The 13093-nt window shown below is 43.7% G+C and overlaps 2 protein-coding genes across 2 annotated transcripts in view; one reads left to right on the forward strand and one right to left on the reverse strand.

Annotated features, from left to right (window-relative positions):
• Window positions 1-900: 900 nt before the first annotated feature.
• CRNKL1 (crooked neck pre-mRNA splicing factor 1) lies at window positions 901-12486 on the reverse strand. The gene is made up of 14 exons (XM_068402797.1): window positions 12412-12486; window positions 11454-11606; window positions 9761-9852; window positions 9487-9645; window positions 8968-9134; window positions 8278-8456; window positions 7452-7622; window positions 6572-6763; window positions 5740-5799; window positions 4604-4684; window positions 2933-3172; window positions 2422-2523; window positions 1593-1841; window positions 901-1156 (listed from the first exon to the last, which is right to left on the reverse strand). The coding sequence occupies exons 1-14, from the start codon at window positions 12457-12459 to the stop codon at window positions 989-991; spliced, it is 2061 nt and encodes a 686-aa protein (XP_068258898.1). The 5' UTR covers window positions 12460-12486; the 3' UTR covers window positions 901-988.
• Window positions 12487-12639: 153 nt separating this feature from the next.
• CFAP61 (cilia and flagella associated protein 61) overlaps window positions 12640-13093 on the forward strand; it is a 99734-nt gene continuing 99280 nt past the window's right edge. Inside the window, 1 exon segment of the mRNA XM_068416302.1 lies at window positions 12640-12666. The gene's annotated coding sequence lies outside the window, so the exon portion shown is untranslated.

Raw genomic sequence — 13093 nt, forward strand, 5'->3', positions numbered from 1 at the left:
TGGCCGCAGCAGTGGTAACTGCCCAGTCTGCAGTCAGCAGCTTTGTCTGAGGCCTGACTCACAGCTCTGGTGCTTACTGGGGAACGCTTTCAATTTTATTTTAAATCACCAGTCGTCGTGGTGGGCAAGGTCCCCAGCACGGGACCAAGCCCCGGGGCAGCGATCCCTGCCCTCCCTACTGCAAGTGCAGGCTGCCCGACCTCCCCTGGACTGGGGAACCAGCCTGCCCAAGTGCAGAGAAAGGCTCCTTCCCCCCAAGAATTTATGCATGAGAAAGCTTAGGCTCAATGTTTTTTCCCCATGAAACACAAGAACACTCAGAAGCCTACATACATTGCTTCTACTTTACTTCCCAGTAGATTATTTACTACAAAATACGCTGCCAAGACAGTCAAATATTAAAACACAGACTGTGTGGTACTAATTTCTACAGATTTCTCTTCTAGGGGCTAGTTTCAGTATATTTAACTTCTATTATCGTCCCTCCTAAACAGTTTCCTGGGATAAAAGCTTCCTTGGATAGCAAGTTGACCAGGTTGCAGTCAATAGGATTTATTGTTTTCAACTATCATGATCAATATGTATTTCACAGAATTACTAGAAAAATCAATCAGGACTGGTTAGAGATCTCTCTCTCATTAAAGAAAGGAGATCTGCTGTCTTGGCATGTTAATACCTGAAGCAGTACTGTGAGAGCTTGTAGGAGCCGTGGAACAGTGGGACTTGTGCTGGAAGCAAAGCTGCCGTCCAGCTCTTCCCGTTCTCAGATCCCTGTAACAGCCGCAGGCTCCTGCACTCACCCCACGACCTTTCCTTTTAACTGCTGGAGATCAACAGACTGTTAAAGGGAATCTGCTCCAATATGGTGCTTTTTTCCAAACAAAAAATATCACAAGTCAGTAATAGTAAAACTCTTCCAATACATTTATTTGTCACCAATGAAAATACTGTACAATAGCCAACAAAAGGGGCGGGGAAAGGCAATGTATTAAGACTGGCTTTCATCGATGTCTTTGTCTGGGTCCCTCTCTGCAGCTTCGCTCTCCTGTTGCTGTTTCTTCCAGAGTTTAGCCATGGCAAGTAGTTTGAGGTTAGGCTGATTGGCAGTATCTTCTGGGAAAATATAGTCATAGTATTCCTCCCAGCCAGCATCAGACTAGGGAAAAAAAAAGCCACGAAGCAAGTTTTATTTGCACGTTAATATTAGCTATGAGAAGGTGCTTCTAATAAGTGTAACAGTGAGACAAGGTTAAAATCAATGTTCATTAGACCATCCACAGCAGCTGAAACCAACGAGCTGAATGGGCGTAAGACAGCACTGCTGCTGCTGCTTTGAGTTGTCTGTGGTAGGAGTTTAAAGCAAAGGCAGCGTGAGCATTTGGTGTGAGTGCTTCACCCTGAATCATTGCCCCCCAGCCTGCTGAAGAGCCAGGAGCTCAGCAGCACGTGTTTCAGGCCAATGCTTTTTTTCAATTACTGCAGTAAAATTGATATGCAGCTACAGCATCCATCGTAGCTGACTTTGTGTACCAGACCCCAGCATAAAGCCACCAAGGACTCAAAGTGACTACTTGCACAGTTTTTCCTCTTACCCCATCCTCAGCCTGCAGTTTTCTCCTCTTCTTTATTTTTTCAGGCATAAGTTTATCTATCCTCTCTTTAGTGGTATCTGTTCCAAACTCCTCCTCGAAGTTTCTCCAGGATTCCAGCAGCATGACTCTCTCCTCTTTCTCCTCACAGTTTCGCATGGCCTTATTAGCCTCTTCATAAATCTGCCGGCATCTTGACAGACTCTCCTCCCCTCCCGCAGAGAGCTCGAACTGTGCAAAGCTGATCCATACCTGTGGCGAAAGCAAACCAAAACCAAGCTGAAACCTCCACTCTGAAGTCTGATAACTGAGTGACAGTTTAAAAAAACAAAGCAGCCAAAAAAGCAAATGTCAATGCAAGTCTAAAGCACTTTTTCATAAGCTGGTACCTGGAAAACCCACGTTTCTTTCACATACGTGAGATTTGCCTCATTTTGGCAAGACAAAATGTTCATGTAAGCCATGCTGACCAATTTCTTGCTGCTGTTTTGGGTCATGATAAATCCGTCTGAATTTAGTCAAACGACAGCACCAGACTACATCAGAAAAATCACAACTATTTCTTCCTTGCAATGTTTTTGCAACTAAAATCCCAAAGCTGCTCAGCAGGAAGAGGGCTGCTTGGAAACCTTCTGCAAAGCCTTCTTTTATGTGTATGCCTGTTGTTATATCTAATTTGGAAATTTCTTTCCCCTTTTCATGGCACAGACACAGGACTGAACTTAGGTTCAGTGTTGATTTGAAAAGGCCACACGAGCAAAGCAGTCAAGGGTTTCCATCCAGCACGGACCAGGTTCCAGACCAACTCTGTGTTCTGGGTACCCACACACACCTTAACGTGCTGTGTCCGCTGAAGCAACCTGCGGTAAAGATTTCGTGTTTTTTCATACTCCTCTTGCTCGATTTCAAAGTCAATGTAGGATTTCCAAAGAACCTGCAAAAGAGAAGTCTCTCATTATGTTCACACCACACTGAGATAATGAGGGGAAAAAAAAGAAGAGGAGAAGCATGCAGAAATGTAAAATTTCTCTGAAAAAAGTTTCAGAGATCAGAGTATTTATTGACCGTACAAGCCAGGATTACGACTCAGCAGTATCAAATCTTGTGCACCTAATCCACTTAGCTTACTCCTGTAAGCACGTTTCTCCCTCCATGTTCTATTGTGGGTTTTATAGCCCTGCGTGCCCTGCTAAGAAACAGATGCTAAATTAATGAGACGCAGGCTAAGCCGCTGCGGTAAGCGGTTCTGTTCAAGCTGGCGGATTATTTACATTTTAATTAGCCACACTGTGTAATAAATACCTTAAAATTGTGCCAACTGTGAGGTTCATCTACCCCCTTACCTCTGGCATGTCTAGCCGGGGCTGGCCAATAGCCAGGTCGTATATGGCACGGGCTCTATCGATATCGCCAAGAATGGTCTCCAGCTCAGCAAATTTAATCCACGACGTGCAGTTTTCTGGTGCAAACTCCAGGAACTTTTCGTACAGCTTTCGGCAACGATCGAATTCTCGCAGTTGTAACTCCAATTCAATATAACCTTTAAAGAGTTTGTTTTTTGGACATTTACCTATGGACGTCCCCTGTTAAGCAAAAAAAAAAAACCAAACACTTAAAGATCTCGTAAGGAAGAAAACCCACTATTTTCTAAACATGTTTACCCTCCAGTATTTGAACTAAAATTCATTTTTGAGCAGAGTTTGTTTTTTAAGACTCTGGTCAGGGCTGGTATGAAATCCAACCAATGTTTGCAAAATGAGTGTGCATCCATAAACATCCACAAGAACTCTGAACGCAGAAAACCTTCTAACTTGTTACACTTTATATAACATGGATTCCCCATCAAGTAGTAGTTCAAACTCACCCCGACTCATCAAATGAACACTTCATCTTGCACCAAAAGCTGAAGAAAGCATGGTACCAGTCTGCACCAGTCTTCCAGGTAAGCAGTTCCCAAGTATCTTATAAAACAAATTATATCAAGAGAAACTCTCTCCTGGACCACCACTGCTATTCATCATCGCATAGAGAATTGTCCACGCTCCCTGCCTGCTGACTTACCATAATGGATAGATGGAGAATGATGTTTTAAAGAAATATTTCCTTTTTGATATGCTTCAGCATCTGAAGAAAACTGTCTGTCCTAAGCCACAGTGCCAAGCTGTGAGAAAGTGGTTTCTGATTCTTAATTTGGGAATCTTTTAAAGCAAGAGTTAAGAATGGGCATATCTGGGACAGGTATGCAGTGAGCTTCACTCTTTGTGATGCTTTCGTAGACAAGTATTATTTATTAAGCACTGCAGCCTCTGTTCCCTCAAGCTAATGTGAGTGGGCATGGGTGTGGTGGAAACCCCCTTGGTTTCCTCTTTGCAGTCAAACCACCTCAACTGTTACCAACATTAGCTTTCTCTCAAAATTCTTAATGCTATCACTGAGCTTATTTACAATATCTGAACTGAAGGGAAAGAAAGTTTTTCATTTCAAAAGGTTTTGCTGCCCACATGTACTCCACTGTTCTCTGACACGCTGACATGCACACAGTGAACTCACACGGAAGCTCTTGAGATTGCCCAAAGTCCCATGATTGCTTCTATCAGCAACCTGGTAGCTGGGACTCCAACACTCTATTTGGCAGGCCTTAATTTCTGAGAGTCCAAACCTCCTATTTATTTAAAATGCTACTGTCAGTACAAGTATCATTTAAACAAATCAGCAGCAGTTAAAAATTTCCAAGTGCACTAAGCTGATTTGGGTGCTCTTGCATTCAGATGTGTGTTTTGTCAGATGAAACAAGGAAGCTGCATTCATTTCTGCCCGTGGCTAATTCATCATATCAAGCTATGCTTCTTTTTAAATCATACATGACAGTGATTACTGGTCCCTGCAGACTTCTCGGATGCTTTATATAAGTGGATTAAAACAGCCATTTATAAAGGACAATTTAAGATCTTTTAATGCCATTCCCTTGTTGCTATTAGTTAGCAAAGTCAATTATGGAGTTAACAAAAGCTTACCAAAGCTCTTCTGGCAAGTGGAAGGTTTTTCTGGCGTATTTCAAATTGTGCATACAGCAGCCATATTTTGGCAAATGTAAACTGAAAGAAAAAGAACAATGTGATGCTTAGGCTTGAAGCTTAGTAAATACTGCATGTGTTCTTTAAAAAACAAAATAATCTTTCTATACAAGATGTTACTGCAGTTAACTACATTTAATTTCAGTGCTTTCCTGCTGAAAATTTGAGCGTTCATAACCTAAAACAACTTCTCTAGAACAGGACAACACACTCCACCATGCATGAAAGCAAAAATGGCCAGGACAGAAGTCTTCTTAAACACAGAAAATGGTTCATTAACCAATCAATTGATTGGTAAAATATCAGCTATCACTGAATCAATTAACAGCTAATCAACTTTTAATAATTATTACAGATGAATCCTAATCTACACAGTTGATACTCAGACGACATGATTAATGACAAACTAGAAAAGGAAGTACACGAACTAAGATTTCTTGCCATTCCAAGGCAATGCTGATCAATTGTTTTAAGGGTTTGGCCATGTGGATATTTTAGTTAAAGCTCACTGGCAAAATAAAACACCAAACCAAAAAATCAGCCTTGAAGACCGACTGTAATGGGGAATACACACCTGAAAGATGGTTTATCAATACACCTCCCTCAGCTGGGACCATGCAGACAATTAGAAACAGTTGCTATAAAAGGCAGTAACCCCATATAAAATAGAGTAACAAGTATTCTAGAGAGGCTACAAGTGGTGGGGCTGAGAGCAGCTATAAAAAGACCAACCCGAGGAAGAAAACAAGTAAGTAAAGAATGCATAAGAGTTCTTCCCTGCTGCTTAATAGTACTGGACTATTTTCTGACTATATGTTATTTCAGCTTCTTAGAGCATACTTAGTAATTTGAAAATACTGGAGAAACCCTTGCATTGTATCTGTATGAGGAAATCTGACATCAGTACGTGGCCTACTATTTCCCATCAATAATGCAAATTACAGCCATCTAACACCTTAGCTTAGGGGAAAAAAAAACACTATCAAATCTAGAAGATAGACATTATGAGAAACTAAAGGATCTTATTTTGGGAATTTTAACCCAAGCCTCTACACAAACTGCTGGAGGAGCCATACCTTCTTGTGGGGAAGGAGCTCGATACATGCCTGATACACTTGTCTGGTTCGCTCTGCATCCTGTAAGAACAGGCAAAATTAAACACTTTGTTCACTGCCAAGATTACACTCCATTTTCAGATGTGCAATGATTGCAAAACTGCAGAACAGTATTTTCAAGTCACTTAGAATCATGTACACTTAAGATATAAATGTACTTATCTAATTAGTGTGCACAATGCAAAGAGGGTAACTTCTGAGAATCGGTCACCTTTTCAAAACAAGATTCAACACTAAGAATTAGACAATAAAACCTGGAGTGTTCCCATTATATGTTACATGACTATACAGTTACATGTATGCATTATACATGTAACTGCATACATGTCTACATGTATGCATACTATACAGTTGTATACATACAACTATATGTTACATGACTGATAACAGAAGAAATACACAGCCTCAAAAGGCCAGTACAGCAAGAATTTGACTGCTGCACAGAACAACTGCACAAACAGTTTTGTTAAATATAAAACTATTTCACAAGTTCAGGTAACAGCCAGGAACATGCAATTCACATGGGACTAGAAAGACCTGCTTCTGCTTGTATTATCAGTGTATTTTTGGATGAGTTGTGGTAAAACTGAAATATTTCTTTCCCCTATACATGGGAGTGAAAAACAAAGGGAAAAAAACCCATACTTAAATAGCAAATCCTCTAGCTGGTTACACAAAACAAGACAGACATGGTATTCTTGTTCTCAGTTTTCTTATTAACATATCTCTAGTTATTTAATATAAGGAAAATACTTGGGAAGGAAAGAAAAAAAGCTGAGTTCTTACTACTTGCCTTTGCTTCCAGCTCTTCATATAACGCGTAGTTAATCCAAAGATAGATGTATCTTTTCCAGTGTCTCTTCTCTTGAATTGGGGGGACGTTGGCGATGGCCCTTTCGTACACTTCTCGGACAGTCTCGGCATCTGTGTCACTTTCAACTAGCCTCAGGTAGTCAAACCATGCATCGTAATTATGTGGATTTGCCTTCCAGAAAGATGGGAGCAGGGAAATGGGAAAGAAACTTCAGTAATTACAAATAACAGACCTTGTTCCTTTACTTCCAGTTTTTATTCAGAATTTCTCCTTTAAAATAGATCATCAGAATATTAATGAAAACTGTCAGTCTCAAGTATGCTTAAGCTAGAGCTTTTGGGTTAGAGTGCATTTATTTCTTTATTTTTATTTTACCTACAAACATTAACTGAAGGCAAACAAACCAAACTATGAGAAGGGAAGAGGAAATGATGAAATATGTAGTACTTGGTGAATAGTGGATAGGAGTGACACATCTGTTTTCTCACAAAAAGGCATTTACACACAGGTGAGGTGTCCTGTAAGTTACTGTATAACAGCAGTGAAGAAGTAAGTTACAAGCTAAACTGCATTATCCCCCAAGATGACTGTGAAGGGTACCAAGCTCCGAGTTCAGTGAAAAACTTTGGCTCCACAATCTACATTAGAATGCAGAAGCAAAAAGCAGAGAATGCAAGTATCATTCTCTTCCCCCGTGGATGGAATTCTGCCTCCAAAAAGAACAGTGTTCTCTTGATATTTTTTTGGACTGAGTATCAAGGGTAACTTAAAACTCCTCAGCCTTTGTATCATGAGACACTCCTATATCTTAAGCAGCAGCTGGATATATGAGAGCCCAGAGGATATCTGTAATACATACCTTCACTTCCTCTTCATACTGGAATCTTCTCTTGCTGACGATGATGTCTTCAATTCCCCTTCTATCTCCAAACTTCTTCTCAAAGATGGTGTAATTCTTGAAGAGATTTTGGGCCTCTTGTTTTGGAATTCTATCCAAGGCGTACTTGTAGATCACCCTCACTCTTTCAAACTGAAAATATTTAATATCATTTAAGTAATATTCACAAAGTGGCTTCTGTCCTCCCCCCAATTTCTCAATAAGCTTTTGGCAATATTTAATAGAATACAGAATCATAGAATGTCTCAATGTAAATGATTGTTTTAGGACAGGACTAACACAGATCTCCCTGAAGAGTAAACTTTGGGGTGAAAAAACAATTTTTAAATACCGAAACCCACCATCTCTTATTGATTTACAGGTTTGGAATATTTAAAGTATCTTAGGCTGTGGTTTTGGGTTCACAGAATGTTTTCAATTCCTTAATGGCCTGGGCACTTTAAAGAGACTGGGAAAAACATGGCTAATGCACTTTTTTTTGTCATGCAGGCCTATAACCTCTCAGAAACTTACAAATCTGAGGATATGTATTTGATCAATGACATTATTCTCAGGCTTGGCAGATTTGGTGCCCATGTTTCTTAGAACGTATTTCCTTGATGTCACCAAAAGGCAAATAGAAGCTAAGCAAATAAATGTGTCCTTAACTCGGACTACAATAACAGTACCTCATAAGGTGCTGAAAAATACAAGTATTGCAGTGAATTTTAAGTGGCTTTCAGTTTGATATTCAAGAAGAAATCTTGGGGCAGTTGGTATTAGTCTGACATTATCAAGAAGGTCTTACTTCTTTCTGGTTCTCCTCAAATTTTGCGAAAGCCACGTACAAGTGCTCATCCATGTGCTCTTCTCCAAAGAACTCCACTGCCCTCTCGTATACCTTCCTTGCATGAGCAAAATAACTGTGCTTCTCTTCAAAGCGGGCGTACTTGATCCAGTTCTTAACATCAGGATGAACAATAACAAGTAGAGCTATGTTAAAGAAACAGTGGTGGTTGAACTGGACATTCAAACTGCGTTCTTCCCAGTGCCTACAGGGGGATGGACTGTATGAAACAACTCCCAGGGATGGCACATGCAAAAAACGCAACTGGGAAGAAGACACAAAACAGCTCTAAGCATGCAAAGGCTTTGTGCCCTCCTGAGAACTTAAAGAAAATTTTAAAAGGGATAAAAATCATGCAAGTGTCAGGGAGAAGCTTAAGGAGGAGAAATCTGAAACAAGTGATGACTGCTGGAACCATGAGTGCTGTTAAATACACACTGTTACGGCAGGGTGTACAGTCACTTAACTGACTTTGGAGGCACATACTAAACATGCTTTTAATACCTACTGCTGGCTCTCAGCATGGTGGCTTACTCCTAACACACCACAGTAAAAAGGAGCACAGGGACATAGCTGGAGGTAGAACAGATAAAGAAACGAAAAACGCAGGCTTAGTCTTGGGCAGGTGTCACAATGCACTAAAAAGGATATATCTTTCATAAATGGTGCGTGCCCTGTCCACCTCCTTGTATCTCAGCTCGAAGTTAATGTAGGAATGCCAGGCTTGCTCCTCTGGCTGCCACTCCATCCAACGTTCAAACACCTGACGTGACCCAGCAACGTTCCCCAACATCTCTTCCATGTAAGTATACTTGTACCTTAGAAAACAAGATCAAGTTTTTACAATCACACAGTAAACACATAAATTAGAAGGATTTTTTTGAGTGCTTAATAAGAGCATTACTGAGATTTCTTCATCTATTTCCCACTTGCAGCCCAGAAATGCCTAGAGACACTTGTGACTGGCAGCATGCAGGCACACAAACATCCTTCCCTCCCAGTACTGGAAAAGTACGAAACCTTTCCAAAGCTTAAGCCTTCCTCTTTTTCTCAGACTAGCCTGAAGACTTGCAGAAACAGAAAACAATGCACTTTTGCATGATACCAAAACAGAGAAATGATCTGTAGCCTTTGGGGGTAGAAGCAATGCTCCATCCTCTGCAAACGTACCAGAACTGGTTCACCCTGGGGAGGGTGGTAATGGCTCGATCCCAAATGTTTCGGGCATGATTAACCTGGCGGTTCTTCATCTCCATTTCTGCGTATTTCAGCCAGAGTGTGACATTTCTGTAGTCTACATCTAAAGCACGCTCGTAAATGGAACGGGCTCTGGAAAGCAGAGAGAAGTAGGCTGCGTTTATAACATGCCTCCAAGACTGATGGTGTTTCTCAACATGTGTCTTAAAAGGTTTATAGGAGATGTCTGCAGCTGTGTCATAATTACCTCTGTATTTCCTTCAGGCTTTCCTCCCATTGTGCGTACTTTATCCAGTTACTGATAACAGTCCTGTTTTTTCTTATGTTATCTTCAAAAGTCTGAGGAGAAAATTATTTCTGTAAGTAAGAAATCCCTCCGTGCAGACCAATCTTGTTATAAATGGCTTATGGAATATTATTATTGGTACAAATTCCAAATGTCTTACACCCATGCAGATGTAGTAAGAAATCATACTCATATAATACAACCTTCCTAAAATTTGTGTAACAGAGAAGGCAGAAGCGTATATCATCATACAGAGCAGGACTAAACTCAAGTTCCTGTAACCTGATACCTGAAATACTGATGGAATAACAACTGACAGCACTGAAATCTTACCTTCTTTTTAATCTCCTGCTTAATGTTTCAATAGCAACATTACCTGGACACATGGAATCTAGTCATTACATACAACCCTGAGTATACTTGGATGTACCAGCATGAGTTTATTCATTTTGACCTGTGTGCATCATTGCTCTAAATTTTTCTTTAAAGCAAGATGTCTTATTCTTATTCCCTGGATTTAATATGCTGGCATCAAATGTGCTAGACAAGTTTCAGTGCAATGCTGAGGCCATCTTTGGTCTTGTGCTTGGCTATTGTCGGGATTGGTGCTGTTGGGATTCAACATGTGGCTAAACATGGTTTAACACAGTTAATGTGGTGGCTCGTTACTGCCATTCACAGGAGAGATGAAAAGAGATAACATCAAACATTGTTTTTGCAGGGCTGTGGTGTTGACCATCTGACTCCAGTTGCTCTGCCTATGCCCGAGTGAGGTACACCAGCACCCAGCACAGTAAGGTCTGAAGTCTTCACGAGGAGTCCTAGCCACTATGGTAAGGAGGGAAATGAACACCCACTCAGGGCTGAGCACAGGGATGCTGTGCTGTGCTACGACAGTCACCAGTTCTGAACGTATACATATATGCTCCAGGGAATGATAGCTCTAGTTTATGCTGTCTGCATCTAAAAAAACTGCTGAGTGCTGAAAACATTTAAAGTTCCCTGTTAGGGATATGCTTGCTCTGCTGATCCAGGATACCAACTGTCAAAGGAAAAAGCAGAACAAAACTGTAGCTAAGTTCACACAAGCAAAGCAGTTCCTTTAAATAAAGGAGAAAAAATTATACCTGAAATCACATGCAAAACGGTCAACTTTCAAAATCATCAAAAGTAACCACGTTTAGTGTAGAAAGCTGTGTTCTGAAGTGTGTTAAGTGATACCACAATTATACAGAACAGAAATATCACTTGCAAACACGCTGTATTTTTTAAACAGTTGAGGGGGGAAAAAACATTAGCATTACTGTAAAGCTTGCTAACGTTCTGTCATGCTGGCTGGCCAGATACTAGTGGTGATGAACAAACTGCATATGAACCATGTATGCAACTACCCTTGCAGTGTTCTGAACATACTGAACATGGTCACATGTGAGATGTTGCGTAATACCAAGTTTTATGTTAAACAACACACGTTTAATTTACAATTTTTGCACAAAAGTAGCATTTTCTATTAAAATGTTAGGGTTTTTTAAGAACTGCTATTAATCTGGAAAACCCACAAGTAATACAGACTACATTTTGTTTAAGTTAAAATACAGTAACATTTCAGTGCTTTATACAACTATCAAGATAAGGTTTTTTTTTTTTTCTTTACCTTCCTTTTCCGGAGTTTATAGTCATTTAGCTCTTCAACATCTGTGATCTTCTGTTGTGGAGGAGGTGGAAGAAGTTCAAGTTCTCTCTCTTTTGCTTCTCTTAAAAGCTGTTCTGCTGTGATCTGAACTTCTGCAGGTGCTTTATTTTTCACCTATAAAGTAAGGGGGACTTGATTCACATTTCCTCCTTTTAATGCAACATGGAAAAATCCCCCAGGACCAATTTACTCCGGTGGCTCACCACGCTCGGTATTCCATAGAATAGACTCATAGAAGGGTTTGGGTTGGAAGGGACCTTAAAGCCCATCCAGTTCCAAGCCCCTGCCACGGGCAGGGACACCTTCCACCAGACCAGGTTGCTCCAAGCCCCATCCAACCTGGCCTTGAACACTGCCAGGGAGGGGGCAGCCACAGCTTCTCTGGGCAACCTGGGCCAGGCTCTCACCACCCTCACAGCAAAGAATTTCTTCCTCATATCTCATCTAAATCTCCCCTCTTTCAGTTCAAAACTGTAACTCCTCGTCCTATCACTCCTTGCCCTTGTAAAAAGCCCCTCTCCAGCTTTCCTGTAGCCCCTTCAGGCACTGGAAGGTGCTAGAAGGTCTCCCCGGAGCCTTCTCTTCTCCAGGCTGAACAGCCCCAGCTCTCCCAGCCTGTCTCCAAAGAGGGATTTACCGAAGGAGGACGCGGAGACCCCCTGGGATCGAGAGGGACCCCACCGCCAGCGCTAGCCCGGGCCTAGGCGGCTCCCGCCTGGGGCAGGAGGAGCGGCCGGCCCTCCCGAGGCCGCGGCGAGGGCCGATGGCACGAGGAGAGGCCAGGCGCTCCACCCGCCTTCCCAAGGCTGCGGGAGAGCTGCGGGCCCAGGCCGCTCCGGGGCGCCCGGCGCTGCCCCGAGGAGCGAGGCCCGGCGGGCGCCCGTTGCCCCGACTCCCCTCCCCGCCGCCGCCCGAGCACCTTCGCCACTTTGGGGATCCGCTGCTTCCCGGCCGCCGTAGACGCCATGTTGCCGCCTCGCCGCGCTGGCCCCGCCCCGCCACCCCTGACCTCACGCAGCGCCCGCGCGCGTCGTTGCCGCAGTAACGGCGGCGCGTCCCGGCGCCGGGAGCGGAGCGGGCGCCGGTCGGTCCGTCAGTCGGTCCGTCAGTCAGTCCCTGGCCGCGCCGCGCCGGCAGTGCTGGGAAAGGGACCCCCTGCCGCCGCGGGAGGACGGTGAGTGCCCGGCGCAGCCAGGGGTCCCGCACCCCCGGGCGGTTCCCCGTGCCCCCGGGTGGGGCGGGCTCGGCGGGCCTGGTGGGGCTGCGGGCGCCGGGCAGCCGGGCTCGGGGAGTGGGTGCCGTGAGAGCGGCGAGTGTCCGTCTGACGGTGCGGCGGGGCCCGGCTGCCGACCCGAGGGGCGGTGACGGCGCGGGCGGTGAGCTCCCGTCCCGCCCGAACGGCCCGTGCCGCGCCCTCCCGTCAGGGGAGAGAGCCCTGCCCGGTTCCGCGCCCTAGAGCCTGCCTTCGGGCCCCCCGAGCTGAGGGCGTGGGTCTGGCCGCCTTCCCCCGCGCCCGTCGGGAGGGAACGGTGGACGTGCCCCATCGCTGCGGCTGAGGCACGCCGTTAGCTCCTGGCCCGGCGCCGCCTGCCACGGCCCCC

Source organism: Nyctibius grandis, chromosome 1 (assembly GCF_013368605.1).
Source record: "Nyctibius grandis isolate bNycGra1 chromosome 1, bNycGra1.pri, whole genome shotgun sequence".
In the NCBI taxonomy this organism is placed as follows: Eukaryota; Metazoa; Chordata; class Aves; order Nyctibiiformes; family Nyctibiidae; genus Nyctibius; species Nyctibius grandis.